The 18043-nt window shown below is 42.7% G+C and overlaps 1 protein-coding gene across 1 annotated transcript; it reads left to right on the plus strand.

Moving 5' to 3' along the window:
• Positions 1-2261: 2261 nt before the first annotated feature.
• LOC139369700 (protein APCDD1-like) lies at positions 2262-15196 on the plus strand. Its single transcript, XM_071108962.1, has 4 exons — positions 2262-2485; positions 12656-12833; positions 13144-13663; positions 13966-15196. The coding sequence occupies exons 1-4, from the start codon at positions 2425-2427 to the stop codon at positions 14731-14733; spliced, it is 1527 nt and encodes a 508-aa protein (XP_070965063.1). The 5' UTR covers positions 2262-2424; the 3' UTR covers positions 14734-15196.
• Positions 15197-18043: the final 2847 nt, after the last annotated feature.

Consider the following 18043-nt stretch of genomic DNA (forward strand, 5'->3'; position numbering starts at 1 on the left):
TCCACCAGGTACTGGAGACGACGTCCACAATGTTGGGAATCCAGGAGGGATCTGACGGCATAGGCAGGGCTACACTCAATGTCCAAGATGAGGCGGAGGGATGTCGTGGGGGACGGCATCAGCCAGGGGACTGGGAGCCACTGGCCTGAGGAGGGAAACATGAAAATACGGTAAGATCCGGAAGTTAGTGTGGAGTTGTAATCTGTAAGTTACCTCGTTGACCCTCCGGAGGACCTAGAATGGCCCCACAAACCGGGGACTCAGCTTCTCACAGGGCAGGCGAAGTGGGAGGTTCCTGGTGGAGAGCCAGACACAATCACCAGGATGGAACACGGGAGCCTCACTGCGGTGGCAATCCGCCTGCTCTTTCTGACAGCGGACGGCATGCTGGAGTCTCACATTGTCATCATTCAAAACCTTTTCTGTGCGCCTGAACCACTCGTCCACCACAGGATCTTCGGTCTGGCTTGGAGCAGTCCAGGGAGCCAAAGCTGGCTGATAACCCAGAACACATTGGAAGGGTGTCAGCCTGGTGGAAGAGTGTCACAATGAATTCTCTGCGTATTCAGCCCAAGGAAGGAATCGGGACCATTCCCCCTGCCGGTCCTGGCAATGGCACCTCAGGAACCTCGCCAGCTCCTGTTTCATCCTCTCCACCTACCCGTTAGACTGAGGCCGGTACCCAGAAGTGAGGCTGACCATGACACCAGTGGCTGTCTCTCTGCTCCTGTGGAACCCTGGTTAGAATGTACCGGACACCATTGAAGCTGGTGCCCCTCCTGTCCACATTAAGGACAGAGCCCCAGCTGTCTACGACGGCATTGCTCAGCCGCGGAGAGACATGTGGCCCCGACCTCCATGGGTTCAGTCTCTGACTCAGAATGATCAACGGAGGAGGGAGAGAGGCGATGGGGGTACCGGCGCTCCCAAAGAAGTTTATCCAGTAGGTGGTCGTCTCAGCACGCCAACTGCGTCTGGACCTCTTTGCGCAATCCTATTCTGAATAGGGTGCGGAGCGCTGGCTCATACCATCCACTGGATGCTGCCACTGTCCGAAAGGTGAGCGCGTACTCCGCGTTGTCTGGCCATCCTGCCGTAGTTGTAGTAGGCACTCACCCCCCTCTCTGCTCTATGGTGGATGGTCGAAGACGCACCTGAACAGAGCTATGAACCCCTCATAGGAGGGGCTTTATCACAGTCACACACCTATATTTTAGCTTTAATTAGCTATAAAAAAATATATAAAAATTATCTCAGCCTCATGGCAAAATGTGTAGAATAGCATGAGATTATCTTTTAAACAACAATTTTCTCTTCACAGGAAGTTAGCTGTCCCCCCACCTCAATCTCTTTAGGCCCACCCACCAATTAATTTCTGGCTATGCTACTGGTGTGTGCGAGTGTATGAAAATTCCAGCCATTTGCGTGGAGTGGATCAAAGCTCCTCACACCCAGGGTAGAACCTCCTCAGGGAACCAATTTGCTGGCCTGGGATCAGCCAAAAAGCCACCCACCTCTATTACCCGTCTGTGGGGCTGAGCCAGAGCCCCAGTCTGCCCACTGATCCCAGAACCCCTGCCAACACTGCCCTGGCAGCCACCTTTGAAATCCCAGCAAACCCCCACTTTACCTCTGCAGTGGTCAGCAATGTCAACTCCGCCCTTTGAATGTGTGTGTGTGTGCCTCAGCAGGGAGGTGTGATCTGGGGGCTGTGTACTGTGTTGCTATGTAGCTACCACAAATTAGAGGCATAATAATTTATAACGTACAGTGAGGCGAGTGGAAAAGGAGGGAAATCGCAAAAAAAAAACATTATACATGGTAATTCTCTCAAGTATTAAGACTTTTTCACTTTATAGATATGTTGGGGATTTGATTGTTTCTCACTTGTGTTGTAGCCTGCAGCTCTTTCTTTGCCCTTTTGCAACTTACTCTGAAAACTCCCAGAGGCTTCAGTTGGAGAAGTTTTAAACTCTCTTTTACTCTCTCTTTTATTCTCTCTCTCGCACACTCACTCCTCTCCGCTCAAACCAACAGTCAGACGGGAGCACACACACAGCCACACATGCACAGGATGCAAACAGAGTGCAGCCCAGGACCAAGATAGACAACCGAGAGAGAGAGAGAGAAATCCTCTTCTCTACCACTGAGTTTAGTGTGAGGAGGTTCAAGCAATTTATTCTGACTGAGTGGACTGCATTTCATACCATGGGAGGACAAACTGAAATAGAAGAAGAAAGCAACAAACACTATCTGTAAAGGACCACATTTCATACTGGATTATTGGGCTTTCCTCTCTCAATCTTTGGCATGGTGATGTCCTAGATTACCAGCACGTATTGAAGAGGCTGCTTGTTCTGGACCACAGTGGACTTTGAGGGTCTTTCTCTGAGTGTGAGTGAGTGTGTGTGTGTGAGCGGGATCATGTCAAAAGGACATTTCACTCGCCTGTTGAGGGGACTTTGGGTACTGTGGCTGTGGCAAGGTAAGTCTGTCTGTCTGTGTCCTCTGGTTGCCCTCGACACAGTTTTTGTCCACTTACTGTGCATCTGGACAGTAACAGCTTTAACAGCCAAGCTTCAAATGAAACTGAAGCCTGATTGTGTGCATATGATTCCATGATGATAGCTGATTTATATTATGTCAATTATGGTGAATCTTCACCAAAATGTAATATTTTCAGAAGTAGATTTTAAAGGCTACATGTATTAATTTATATGTTATTTAATTCACTGAACTGGGTCATGATTTCAGATGAAAGCCTACTTTGGTTGGCTGGTTTATTTATTTAACTTGAGGAATCAGATTACAATGCAGCACCATGAATTTGATACAATATTTTCCCATACAGTTTTCATGATCTTTAAAAAATATATTTCACATGGATTTAAAACATGTATGAGCACGTATATCTAAAGCACATTGCTTTGAAACTATCGCTGAGAATCAGATTCCTCAAAAACATAATCTAAGGTGAACTGCTTTTTCTGCGCTGTTTACCAAGGTGCTAAAGGATAGCTTAAACACTTACAAAAATATGCATCATGTATGTTTGACCTGTCTTTAACAACTTGTTGCTAGTCGACTCATCCAAAGTTGGAACAAAGCAATACAACTGAATGATTGCATACATAATCAGTGATCAAATGAACTAGCGAATAGCTCGTTTATTTATTTTTTTACCTCTAGGGCTGTCGTCTAACCTTTGAATTGCTGAAATTTTGAAATCACTGTATCAGAGGTTGTTGAAACTTGAGCAGGTATCCAATGTTTAAGGGGCAGTAGTTAAAAGCATCCAATGGTTCACACCAGCTGATCTGCTTTCGAAATTGTATTAAACTTGTCTGACATGAAGTTAAATTCAGAGAACAATTGACTGTGCCTCTAACTGTGTGCCTATCAGAAAGAGCATGGAGTGGACATTAAGTTAAGAGAAATATGCTGAGGACTTTAGCAATGATGCAACTTGTTGATGAAAGATTAAAATCCTTGCAAAAAGTCCCATATTTAAAGTTATATTATGACCTTGTAAAAAACTGCTTACTGAAATTAGATTAGTGAAGAATAAGTCTGTTATCAAAGGCTATCATTCTCTCTCCAGAGAGACAAACAGCATAGTAAGCCCAGGAGTCCTTCTTTAAAAGCCTTCTTGAAAAGCCTTGCATGGTTCCCCAGGAGCAGGGGAGCGTGGTCCTGGAACTAATATTGCCATTATAGTAATAGATGGAATAACAGGACACTACCATTAACTGACCCTACCTCAGGATAGCGTTTAGAGTTGATTTTCCTCTCAGCAGCCTTGGGGGAGACAAGCATTTTGCCCGTCAGGGCCCGTTAAGGTGATGCGCGAGGAGACGGCGGGAGGCATCTGCCCCCTCATAATCACCGTAATAGATTGGTATTTGAAAAGCTGTTTTTCTTTTGCTCAGTCAAGTAGTAGACAGGAGCTTTTGAGTCCCTGGGCCCAGACACATGCCATGAGTCTAGTTTACACCACAACCCAAGGGACTTTTTCTCATTGTTTGTAGATCAAAGGTGTTATCCAAGGAACTTCCATTCACTTTCATTAATGGTTGGACATACAGTGAGCTCTAAATGTATTGGGACAGTGACCATAATTCCAAAAGGTTTATGAAGTGAGACAAAAATGATTGGTGTAAAAATCACACACTTAATATAGGATAAGAATCCACAGCACACAATTAAGTAAGCAATTATGTTATTTAGATCCATATACAGTGAGATCCAAAAGTATTGGAAGAGTGACACATTTTTTGTTGTTTTGGCTCTGTACTCCAGCACTTTGGATTTAAAAATAATATAATGACTATGAGATTAAAGTGCAGACTGTATTTGGTCCCACACTCATAGCACGCAATGATTACATCCAGCTTGTGACAGGTGGTATGTTAGTCTCATGACAATGCCACGCAAACAATGCAAGACTACTTAATTCGAAGGGTTTCCAAAAAGACAATAACTTAAGCAATAACTTAAAGGAGCAATGCAACTGTTTTTATATAAATACCAAATAATTTCTGGGTAACAATAAAGTACCTTAGCGTAAAATATTTCCTTTTAAATGGACAAGAATAGCTTTTTAGCAAAAAAACTATTTCTCAAGCAAGACTTTTGCTAGGACTGGCTGGGAGTGGTCTTAGTGGGGAGGGGGAAACTGAAAACTTGCTATTATTAGCAGACATGTTTGGAACTCTCTTTGTTATTGGTCTGTTAACCAATTACCACATGGTGATGTCACCATGGAAAGCCGAAACTTCGCCCATGCCAACCTGCTGATTAGAAGGTCCTTTGTAGAGTGTATTTTCAATCAGCAAATGTCAGGAAATAACACTAATCAATTTGTTCACACTTTTTCAGTGTTTGTTTTATCAGCTCTTGTACAATATGATATAAAACACAGGAAAAACAGAATGTTAACTGCACTGGGCCTGCACTAGACTAAGAATCTTCCATATTGATTCAGACTTTTGGGCAACTCTACCTTAACGTTGCAACAACACAGCAACAATGTCCAACAATGTCAATACTTGGCTTATTTACATTATTCCAAATGATCTCACCTTTCTCTTAGTTGTACCCCCCTCCCCTCCTCCTGAATCATATTGGCGAGATATGACTGAGCATAAATAAATTATGTTTATACGGCCTAAAGACCCTCCTGCTGTAGAACTTACATGCAAATGACAGAGTGAAAGCACCAATCAGAGCTCGAGTAGACTTGCAATAACAGCCACTGAATTCTCAGAGCTCAGAATCCCGATTTCATCCCTGCCTTTCATCCCTTCCATCCCTAACATTCCTATCACCCTACTCATCTCACTAACCCATCTGACCTCATTCATTGAAATGTATATCACCTGTGTATATATTTATATAACAGTAGCCACCGTCTGGTTCCATAACGTCACTGGAATTTTTTATGGTAAGCTCCTGCCTTTACCACAGTGTCTGTGGGTGAATATTGGTAGTGTTTGGAGAAAGGAATGTACAGAGTACTGTTGGGTTAATAGGAGCCAGAGTGAACCACAAGGGAACTGGCAGGCCTTATTGGAAGAACCCCCCCCCCCCCCCCATCCCTTGACTAAATAAACAGGGCCGTCGGATTAAGTCAGGTTTAACTTTGATGAAAAGACAACAATGGGTGGCTATACGACTTGAGGGGACACTCGAGATGGGGAAAAAACAAAACCGACCTGGTGCCCCCTGTGAAACGCCCTTAAACCCATGCAGAAAGACATCTCGGTTTGACTGACTTTGTTGTTTCCAGTGAGGATGTCTTTGAGAGGGAGAGAGTGTGAATGGCTGAGGCTGTAACAGCTTGAGGAGATGAATGGCTGTTGGTACATTGAAACTTAATACGTCCCAAATGGCACCATATTTCCTTTATAGTGCACTACTTTTGACCAAGGCCCTTAGGGCTCAGGTTAAACGTAGTGCAATATATAGTATATAGGGTTCTATTTGGGACATAACAATAACTTACCTGATTTAATTAAGGCAAGTAAAAAAATATATATAATTTAATATGATAAACATGTTAGACCAAAGTCACATTTGATTTAAGCTGCTAAGCTTCTATTACAACATGTTGGATGACTGTCATTCATATTCCATTCACGCAGTTCAATGTAACATCGTAGTTGAGGCTACTACATGAAACATACATTTTCCCTATGCCCATCATGAGGTTGCTACAACCTAGCCTATGAATGAACGTTTACAACATAGGCGCACACAGGTCGAGAGAAACATTTGAGATGACAGACAATGACACGTGGACAGACAGTAACACATTCAATACCGCCTTGCACACTCTTGCCTGCAGTAGCGTATATAGGATGTAATCATTATTCCAACTGTTGTAAACAAGAGTTCCTATTGGACAAATGCAGGTATGTTTATACCCGTTTCGTTTGCTTCCGTTTAAGAAACGTTTTCAAACAGAATCGGCAGAATGAATACATCCCTGATCACAGCAGCCAAGTTGTATTCATTCTAGCTTCTATGCACTCTTCTCCTCTCACCTTTCCCCTTCGTTTGTGGACTTCAATGAACAACACATCAGCTGTACGTGACCAGGCAAAAAAAACTTTCCAAGCCAAACCATGTCATAACACGGCCTACATCGTTGTTCCCATATTAGCTCAAGTAACGTCCTAGTCAACGTAGCTAATAGAACCAATGCGTTAGTAAACCCGCTACAATCATGCAGTAACGTTACAGTGTACAGGCAGTAAGCAATTACACCAGAGGTCTCCCGGTGTCAATAAATTAATAAAACCAAAAGCTTACCTTGACTTGAAAGAGTTCCAGTGCGGTGTTGGATAGTCATAGCCAGCTAGATAACATAGCATAGCATCCCTCTGTTTGAGCCGGGTGTTTGAGTAACTAAACTAGCCAGCTGCATTTGCTAGCTAAGTAAGTGAAACTGAAAGTGATTTTATTTTACGAAATCTCTCTCTCGCTTGCTTCTTCTGCATTTAAGAATTTAATTTGTTGAAAACTGTTCTACTATTGTCTTTCTCTTTGAGGCAACTACTCACCACATTTTATGCACTGCAGTGCTAACTAGCTGTAGTTTATGTGTTCAGTACTAATTTCATTCTCTGGTCCTTTGATTGGGTGGACACCATTTCAGTTCATGCTGCAAGAGCTCTGATAGGTTGGAGGACGTCCTCCTGAAGTTGTCATAAATACTGTGTCTATGGAAGGGAGTGAGAACCATGAGCCTCCTAGGTGTTGTTTTGAAGTCAATGTACCAAGAGGAGGACAGAAGCTAGCTGTCCTCTGGCTACACCATTGTGCAACCCTACAGAGTGTTGTTGAGGCTACTGTAGACCTTCATTGCAAAACAGTGTGTTTTAATCAATTATTTGGTGACTTTAATATATTTGGTATAGTTTTATCTAAAAAGGATAACTTTTTCTATGTTTTACCATTTTATTTTATTTATTTATTTTTATGAAATACACTGAGGAGGATGGTCCTCCCCTTCCTCCTCTGAGGAGCCTCCACTGATGGATAAAAGAGCACCTGGGAAATGCTGAGTAAGCTTCAGGCAAACATTACAGAACATTGAAGATAGAAATGTCATGAATAAAGCTGACATGATTCCTGATTCTACAGGAAGAACATGCATCAGAGATGCATGTTTGTTTTACATGTTATATTTCCATCAGTGTTGTGTACTGCTAAATGCACAACATTCCCACTGAGTACACACTGGTTGAATCAATGTTGCTTCTATGTCATTTCAATGAAATTACGTTGAACCAATGTGGATTAGATGTAGAATTGATGTCTGTGCCCAGTATGCCGAGTATCAATATAGTGGAAATGTTAATGAGTTAGAAGCCTTGTCCCTATGAGGATACCTGGGGATATTTTTTATCCATCTGTACATGGGTGGTGAGATACTTCCCTCTTTTAAAGTGTTGCTGCTATTATATCACTGATCCTTGCTGTGGAGGCCAACGCAGCAGTGTCTGGAAAAGCAGCTGTGCTTGATGGGGCCGGGGCCAACTCAACCTGGGAGACTGAGTGTATCTGCACTGTACCACTCAACTTAAGCTTCTCACACACTGACGGACGCCCACACACACTAACGCATACATGCAGCACACATACACGCACACACAAATACAGGCAGATGCACATATGCATTACAGACGCATGCATGCACGCACATACACAAACACACGTGGATGACGTGGATGTCGATTAAGGCGGCCCCCCGCACCTCTCTGATTCAGAGGGATTGGGTTAATGTGGAAGACACATTTTGGCTGAAAGCATTCAGTTGTGCAACTGACTAGGTATCCCCTTTCCCTTTTACCCTACTCCCCCCAGTAATCAGGGGACTGGGAGACTCATTACACCAGACAAAGAAGCTTCCGCTTTTCCTTCCGACCAACTCATCAGACCCCGGACGGACACACACTCAAAAAAAAAAGAAACAAAGACAGATGAGAAAGTAAAAAAGATAAAATATTCTGAAATCCATCCAAAAGAAATGAGTCGTAAACATGGCTTTTTCATCAAGTTTGCCCTAATCAAGAGGCAGGTGTTAGCTCCACACAAAGCCATGTAGCAGTGTGTGAAGGAGCTATTCAGGGACAGTTAAAGTGGGTTTTCTCCTCTAGCATTGGAGCAGTAAGGCGAGCAGTGAGAGAAAAAGAGAGAGAGGCAAACACACAGAACAGTGGCCACAGGCACTCGAGTCTGACAGCAGGCTGGCTGAGAGACTGGCTGGCTGGCGTCGAGCACTCAACTCCCCCACAAGACGTGGGTGGCGGATTAAAAACCGCCTGGATCCCACCTCATGTGTGTTTGCACCTAGACAGATCCAAATAGAGAGGTACATAAAAAGTATTTACGCTTGGCCTCCAGTAGTTGGCGGATGAGACATGAGATGGAGAAGTCCGAGTTGCCAAACCCTAATCACAAACACAAACAAACAAATAGGAGCCCAGAGGTCCATCGTAAATGGCATCCCTTTTATAAATCAACGTCTGCAGTGTGTGGGATTGATCCTGTGATGGAATTTCCAGGCAGGTAGATAGATGACTTAGGCTGGGGTTCAGACATGCCTGTCTTTCCGGATGGCAGCGGTAGGGCTGATAGACTAGGGTAATGTCCCAAATGGCGCCCTATTCCCTTTATAATGTACTACTTTACTACTTATGGGCCCTGGTCAAAAGTACTGCACAGTCTCTTAGCGTCTATTAAAGTGTTGCTGCTATTATATCACTGATCCTTGCTGTGGAGGGTAACTTTGGAATGCAGTCTATGGGTTAGACCACACTTGATTCACTGCATTGTCTCCTGGAGTTTCTAACTGTGACCACACGCTGGTCAGATACTACAGGTGAGGCCATTGATGAGCAGAGGCTCAGTGGCAGTGCACTGGCACCCTCCATAGGTTACAGCCAGGACTGGTAGTCAGCCAGAAATTACATTAATTTAAGGTACAATCTGCAATTTGTGCAGCTGTTGGTCATTTTAACTAAATAGGCAATTTGGGATTGATACATGCATTATTTATGGCTATGTGTTTGATGGCTATAACAATGAATTATATTGTATATAGCCATCACTTCTGGAAGAAAATAAGTTATAAATACCTCATGAGATTACTATTCCAATAGTTTTACCAGATCATAACCTAAAGTATAAGGTTGTTTTACTCCATTTTTTTTGTTAACAAACAATGCATAGCTTCAAAACATGTTCAATACTACAAGTTTCATTTCATGGACATTCAGTCCTTGCATCCATAGCTCCAAATTGAAAGTGTTTGGTTTAAATGCCTCCCCATTCCTAAGCTTCATAGCAAACCAAGGAGTCGCTGAATAACAAATTAGAATATGCCCCTGACCACAGGTGAAGAATCAGTGGTATTCATTGAATTAAGAAACAACTACCTTAATAATCTAAATTAAGAAAAATAGATTGTTGTAAACCTGTGGAAAATAAAACTACTACATTACCTTGTAACAAGTCATGCAATAACACCCCTTTTAGACTAAGTACAATAATTTAAACCCCAGGTTGTACAATTTAGTTTTTCTAAAGCAGTTTTTTTTAACTTCTATTATTTTGGTAAATGCAACCATATGTCCTATTGGAATGAGATCCAAGGAAGGAGAGAAACAGAATGACTGCTCACCTGAAAAACACTAGAAAGATTTGGCAAAACAGAGGCCTGAATATTACACCCTAAAATATTCTTTATCCATATCTCATAAGTCCTGTCCATTCAATAGAGTGTGGTGATTCACATTTTCTCTACTAACTTGAAACAGACTTGTCAGATGACCAAAGAGGAACAAATGAATTAATCCTGATTAGTATTTCAGCAAAGACCTCTCTAGGGAACAAAATTAGTCAATTTGACGGTGGTGCTTGCCAATAATGGAGACAGAGAATAAACAAATACATCTTCAGGGAGGGAAAATTGCAACCATGTGTCATGTGTCAATGTGCAGCGGTTAAGACGGAGTCAGGCGCAGGACACAGAACTGCGTAAAATATGTACTTTACTCGAAAAGAAACAACAACATTTCCACACAGGGAAAACACACCAGCTCACAGAAGTCTTGAACACTAAACAAAGAACAAACATGCACAAAACCATGTGGGAACTAGAGGGTTAAATAGGGAATAAATTATAACATAATGGGAACCAGGTGTGTACAATCAAGACAAAACAAATGGAAAAAGAACGTAGATCGTGGCAGCTAGAAAGCCGGTGACGACGACCACCGCTGCCCGAACAAGGAGAGGCACCAACTTTGGCGGAAGTTGTAACACCATGTTTATTCTGCTTTGGACAATTATTTTGTATATTAACAAATGTACTTTGATCACTATTTCCCCAAAAAGTGCCTCAAGACAAAAATCTCCCAAACCAAACATCATGCTGAGCAGAGAGAGTATCTAAGTGAGTCTCGCACAATGCCTATAAGGCAGCTTCAATGACACGCAGAAACCATTCCAACATCTAAGGAACAAACATCCCCTGGCTGACATTGACACAGAAAATAAAAGCTGTCCAATTACTCTCCGAAAGATTTAAAAGGAAGTAGATTGGCTGATTTTGAGCAAACATTGGTTTCTCTCCAATCAAAGAAGTAGCTGAAAAGTGCCATCTAGTAGGATGCCTTGGTGGCGACTCGGGCAGCGAAGTGAGCTTTATCTGGGACAAACATGGGACATAGAGACGAACCTCCAGTAGCCGAACCAGAGAACATCCATAAAGCTGTCCACAGGGCCATGACAAAGCCCACCAACCCCCGGGGTGGGGGTAGAACAGACAAAGACAAATCAAATCAAATTTTATTGGTCACATACACATGGTTAGCAGATGTTAATGTGAGTGTAGCGAAATGCTTGTGTTCCTAGTTCCGACTATGCAGTAATATCTAACAGTAATCCAACAAATCCACAACTACCTTTTACACACAAATACACACAAATGTAAAGGGATGAATATAATATGTACATAGGGACAAAGAAAGGGAGAGCGAGAGAGGGACAAAGAAAGAGAGCAAAAGAAAGAGGGGGGACAACATAAGGACACAGAGAGAGAGAGAGAGACAGCAGAGCGACAAAAAAGAGAGAGCGACGAAGAGGGACTAAGGGAAAGGAAAAGAAGACAGAACAAGAGGGGAACAGATATAGAAAAAGAGAAAGAACAGGGTGGGTGAGGGAAAACTAGTGGGTGTCAATGGGGACTCATCCCCTTGTTGTTTGACATTTGGCTGGGGAGACTGAAACCTGAGCCACAGCGTCCTATTACCAATGAGTTATCTTCGTGCTGGATATCATTCCCTCTCCTCAAGCTCGCATCATTTGGGTTCAATCAAAGAAATCAACTCGGCACGATTGTCTTGGTCTCTGTTAAAATTGTGGGCCTTGCTCCATCCAAGGCAGGCCAATCGATGCACATAAACGAGTACATAGGTACATCACCATGTGTGGCTATAGCAGTCAAAATAAAGAAAGAGATTGCAGATGTACATGCGTCAGATACCTTATGTTGATAAAATTGAGTAAAATATATTGCTTTTGATAGGAGTAAATGTACCATGCTGTCATGTTAGTGTGTGCTACTCTTGATTGAGCTATGATAATTCCAACACAGTGAAAGTACATAAAAAGTGTCAAATCATGTCTAAAACTTCAATTTCAAAATGTAGATATCACACACACACACATATCGGGAAAATGTGAGTTGGAGTTGGAGCTCAGCTGCTGACTGATAGATGTGTCAAACCTAGAAAAGGTCCTCTTGGTGGATGTGGCCAATGTCTGATTCAAATCTATATATGGCCTGTAATGGAGCCCATCACATCTCATTACATGGACAGTTACAGAAATGTGAACCCTCAAACTGCTTCCAGTCAACCAAATCTTGTTTGGACCTGAAAAATCCAGGGAGTGAATATCTTCCTTTGGCTATTAGTTATTCTGTGTGTAACCCCTGATTTATGATGGACGAGGTTGATAATCATCTTCTAAGCATATTATTTTGTGTTTCTGATTCGTATAAATAGTATGGGGTAAAAATAAACTGTGTTTATCCGATTGACAGAGTGATAACCGGGAGTGTTCTTATTTTTCTTGGTTCTAGCTGATCTTGTGTCGAGTAGTAAGCTCTGGGAGGTACCCATAGCCCTCTTTGGATCTTTCTCCAACCACACGACTAGCCTGGAATGGGAGCCACAGTGTCAGTATCCCCACCTGCAGGATGGCATCAGAATCACAGCCAACATTCCCCCAAGACTGGAGGGCAGCTGGGTGTCAACAAGGCAAGTGTTGTCCAAATAAAGTTTAGAACGGTACAGGCTATTTCCGGAATATGTACCATTTATGTCTATCACGTCCATTGCAATATAATGATGAATATGGGAAACTCTTCTACAACTGTCACCTTTTTTGTCTTTGTGGAGGTGTGCTCGGTCAATGAGCCTAAAGGTGATTCAGAAGGTTGTTGTTTGACACCTAGATAATTAATTATTTCATCATTATTTCATCACATTTCATTCAAATCAAACAATCATCCATCCAGCTAGTTGCTAAAATGGAACTGACCTCTTTCAACCTCTTTCTCCCAAGTAGATGTGAAGTTCGGCCTGGCCCTGAGTTCCTGACCCGTTCCTACACCTTCTACCCAAGCCACCTGTTCAAAGCCCTGCAACACTACTACACTGACAGTGGGTGCGAGGAGCCCGCATACTCTCTGGTGGTCCGGGGCAAGCTCCGTCTGCGCCAGGCTTCCTGGATCACCCGGGGTGCCACCAAGACGGAGCACCACCTCTACAAAGTGGGCATTGTCATCCACAGCCCAGGCGCAATGCACCAGCTGGCAGCCCGTCTACCCTCCGTGTGTGTGGGCCTCACCTTGGGTGGCATGGTGCCCGGGCGCCTGTACGAGCTGTACAATGCCCGGGCAGGGAGGGACTGTCTGGGTGCCTCGGGGTACTCAATGATGGAGTTGGGCTTGGTGAGAGTGGAGACCCAGCATCAGCCCCATGGAGGTCTGGTTCAGGAGCTCTTCCTTGGGGACGTGCACACAGACTGGACCCAGAGGACATACTATCGACCAATGGGCTACCAACAGCCACTGCAGAATGCTATGGTGAGATTACGGACTCCCCATTAATAAGATACATGTAGATCAAGGCAGGGATTTTATTCAAATGTATTTCAAGACATTGTAAGTGAATTTGGTAATTCTCTCTCTATCCATTCTTCATCTGATGCTGAATACCAGTGATAAACTAACTAACTGAAACATAAAACAGTGTCCCAATCTCCAAACAAGCATACTCTTTATGGTCAATACAAGGCTTCATATTATACTAGGCTTCATAATAGCCTGGCATTTTGGATGACAGTTCTACTGTATAACCCTAGCCTTTCTATATCTATTTCTACCAGCACCACATCCACCCCTGCCCAGCGTGTGCCTTGCTGTTCCGGGCCTCAGAACAGCGCCCCCCCGTGTTACCCCATGTCCCTGCAGCAACGCCTCTGTCCTTGGACGGCCGATGGGTGAGCCAACGTTGCGAAGCCCGGCCCGCCGTCCTCTTCCTCACCCGAGACTTCACCTTCCGCCCAGATGAGCATTCCTGGGAAGGCCTCTACCGCCACTACTCGGAACCCACTTGCAGCCAGCCCACCTTCACCCTGCGGGCTTCAGGCCACTACGCCCAGGGAGGCCCCTCAGCCAAAGTGGCGGGAGGGACTGAGTTCGTCTTCAAGGTAACCCGGGCCAGAGTCACCGTTCTGGAAGGCGCCACGGCCAGGGTGCTCAACGAGACTAGGCGGGGCAGCTGCGGGAAGGCGGGGGGGTGGGAGGTGGGAGTGGAGCAGGACGTGACCCCCACGGATGGGTGTACCGTCCTGGGGATCAAGCTGCCACACAAGGAGTATGAGCTGTTCAAGACGGAGCTGGACCATCGACGGCGCACTCTGCTGTTCATCGGGGAGAGGCCGACGGATGGCTCCAGCCCTGACCGGCCCCAGAAGAGGCCCACGTCTTACCAGGCCGCCCTGGTGCATTGTTGCGAGGAAGACACCCCCACGTCGCAACGCCACACCAACCAGCTCAAGCTAGCAGCTAGTGGAACCAATAACCTACCACGGCTCCCTTTCTTTGTCCTAGTACTGGTCTCTTTACTGTGGGGTTGGTACTGTGTGTTCTAGAGACAAACTGAACATTGGAGAAGAACACACAAACGATGGTGGAGCTGCTCGCGGTCTATAAGGAAACTCCATGTGCTCCTCCTCAATATCTAGATAATGCCAGACCACATAACAGATGGCCAAAGCAATCTTCAAGAAAACTGTAAATAGACAGTCAGTGTATCCATGTTGCATATCTATCATATTATATGTGTCTCATTTTGTTTTCTTTTAAACCGGAGATGCCTTTTGGCAAATGTTTAAGTCACATAAGCGTTCCTTTTCTAAAGAGTGGCAGATTCAGACTTAGGAAAGGCGTGCGTTTCCTATGTACTTCTCAGTATTTGGTATTCAGACTTACCTTATTCTGTCACGTAACGCTCTCTGCAGGTGTGGCTACCTTCCGCGCTCCCAATAAATGTAATTAATCCAATGAAAACCCTCCCCACTTGCTGGCCAACAGATTTTCTCATGGAATTTTCATTCAATAGGTTTTTCACATAGAGAATTATAGAGGCTTCTAGCTGCCAAAAGGCCATATGAGCATGGGCAGCACCATTGAGGGCTTCCACCATTTTAATGTAGTCAACTTGGTGGGACTTCCAACTTCATTGGCTGATCCCTCCTGGTGACCCTGTTAGAGTTATGTCCAACCAGGTCATCAGGAGGGATCAGCCAATCATAAAGAAGAAAATAGACTACTTCAAAACGGAGATAACCTCAATGGAGCCGCCCATGCTCAAATCAAATTGTATTTGTCACATACACATGCTTAGCAGATGTTAATGCGAGTGTAGCGAAATGCTTGTAAAACATGCTATCACAGACGCTATGATGGCACAGATAAAAATATGAGTTCTCTATCTATCTCTATGGGTTTTCAGTACATTTATGTTAAGCCATTCCCAGGGTTGGAGAGTAATGGATTACATGGGGATTACAAAAAAAACGATAACTGTAATCCATTACGTTACCATCAAAAAAAATATTGTAATCAGATTACAGATACTTTTGAAAAACTAGATGATTACTTCGAGGATTACTTTTAAATTCAGAAAGGATGTTTTCGGAAAAATCTTTGGCACTCATCTGTTCGCTCAATGACATTCAAGTCAGCATTGAAAAAAGGCGCTAGCTTAAATTTGTTCCACCTGAGCGAGTCTGACCACAAGTCAGAGACCACTATGATGACACACCAAACGTATTTGATGGATCGCGGGAAAAGAGAAGGAATAGGCTTTTGTAGGCTACAGTCCAAGCTATGTCTTCCAATGGTGTGACTGCTGTCGGCATCTAAAGATTATCCAACTTGAATAAATGCTTGGAGGTAAGGATGACAGCAGTGGTTTAGTCTACGGCGATACGAATATAATTTATTATTGATATCTACATAGTGCATTGATGTGAATCACACTGCTGCTCTCTCATTTAGCTATTGGCGTCGTACGGATTGTGGTTGTTGTGGATGGCTGTTCACAAATCTAAATGTGTATTTGAACGCAATAATGGTTGAATTATAGAAGTTTAAGCTGCCTATCAATCATTGTTTTTGAAACTAGTGAACAGCCAGTAAAAAATGCGCTTGAGCAACAGCTGCACAGTGCGGATCCAAGCCTATGGAATACAAGTGGGGCTTTTTTTCTTCAGTAGTGCTCAGAGCATGCCATTCCATGAGCGCTGCATTTATTTTTCAACTCGAATCAATGAGCCCAATCAGTCCTCCATGACAACAAAATCATAAACAACAGAGTTGGGCTGGCTAATAAATCCTTAGTTTTGGGGTCATGCTCAGGTAAAACAATTTGGCTAATCTAGATTTCCATATTTCCAAGTCCTATTCTTGAAGATTAATTAAGTATAACACTTATTGGAATAACTTTTTAATGTAAAGATTTAATCGTATTATTTATTATATGTAGTAGAAAGCGATGGGCTATAAGAAACCTACATAACTAACCCATAAAGTAAAATGTAACATTCATATATGGCCAGCTATGTAAACTTTAACATTGATTTATCCTGCAAAAGATGTCGTTCAATTGATATCATACATTTTTGTCTTCTTCTAATGCCTCTTAAGGGGAAAGTGATCTAAAAGTAACACTGTTTGAGTTTAGGTAATCCAAAAGTTATGTTACTGATTACAAATTTGGATAGATAACTAGTAACAGTAATGGATTACAATTAGAAAGTAACCTACCCAACCCTGGCCATCCCTTTAAATAGGGTGTACCTTTTAGTTAGAATTTTGTCAACAGACTCACTAGAACATATTGCGAGAACGGGCTACGAATATTAGTGATCAACGAGAAAGCCATCTAAATACATGCATATTCATATCCGTTTTAGCGCCAATTGGTAGATTGAAAATATTCTGATTTTGTAGATTATTTAGGTTTAGGAAATAATCTATGAAATTAAAAATACAAAAAAACAGGTTTGGAGAGCCTTTATGCACAAAATACAGTACCAGTCAAAAGTTTGGACACACCTACTCATTCAAGGGTTCTTCTTTATTTTTACTATTTTCTACATTGTAGAATAATAGTGAAGACATCAAAACTAGGAAATAACACATATGGAATCATTTAGTAACCAAAAAATGTTTAAACATTTATTTTATATTTTTCAAAGTAGCCACCCTTTGAAGCTGGTTGAGAGAATGCCAAGAGTGTGCAAAGCTGTCATCAAGGCAAAGGGTGGCTACTTTGAAGAATATAAAATATATTTTGATTTGTTTAACACGTTACTACATGACTCCTTCCATATGTGTTATTTCCTAGTTTGATGTCTTCACTATTACTCTACAATGTAGAAAATAGTCATAATAAAGAAAAACCCTTGAGTAGGTGTGTCCAAACTTTTGACTGGTACTGTATATTGATTCGTAAAAAATGTAGAATGGTTTGGTTCATCCCGAAAGTTGCCACATTCATATCTTCAACCCATGTTAATGTTGGAAGATTAGTGTACATATAATTATATTAGGGAGAATACTGTACAATAGTAGGCTATACCATCGTATATTGCCTGTATTAACCATGGAATTGTGTGATTACAAGCCATGCATCGTTACAGCTTGGTCTGTGCTCAGTCCCATAACTATTTAATTAGCCTACCTTTTCAATATTCTCAACTGTTACTAATGATCCGTAATGGAGTTTACAGAGGAAGCAAATGAAGGTAAACAAAACAATGTCATTAATTGGAATGATAATGTAGGATATACCAACTGAAGGGAACTAACAGTAAATTGGCAGTTGAATTTGTGTTGTTATTAGGCTTACTGACAGTCGATACTGATACTAACAGTAAATTGGCAGTTGAATGT

Source organism: Oncorhynchus clarkii, chromosome 17, assembly GCF_045791955.1.
Source record: "Oncorhynchus clarkii lewisi isolate Uvic-CL-2024 chromosome 17, UVic_Ocla_1.0, whole genome shotgun sequence".
Taxonomy (NCBI): domain Eukaryota; kingdom Metazoa; phylum Chordata; class Actinopteri; order Salmoniformes; family Salmonidae; genus Oncorhynchus; species Oncorhynchus clarkii.

Excerpts from the sequence above, each read along its gene's own strand:
- LOC139369700 (XM_071108962.1), top strand. The coding sequence starts at position 2,425 with ATGTCAAAAGGACATTTCACTCGCCTGTTGAGGGGACTTTGGGTACTG. Across the intron at positions 12,834-13,143 it reads GGCAGCTGGGTGTCAACAAG|ATGTGAAGTTCGGCCTGGCC; the intron begins GCAAGTGTTGTC and ends TCTCCCAAGTAG. Across the intron at positions 13,664-13,965 it reads AGCCACTGCAGAATGCTATG|CACCACATCCACCCCTGCCC; the intron begins GTGAGATTACGG and ends TATTTCTACCAG.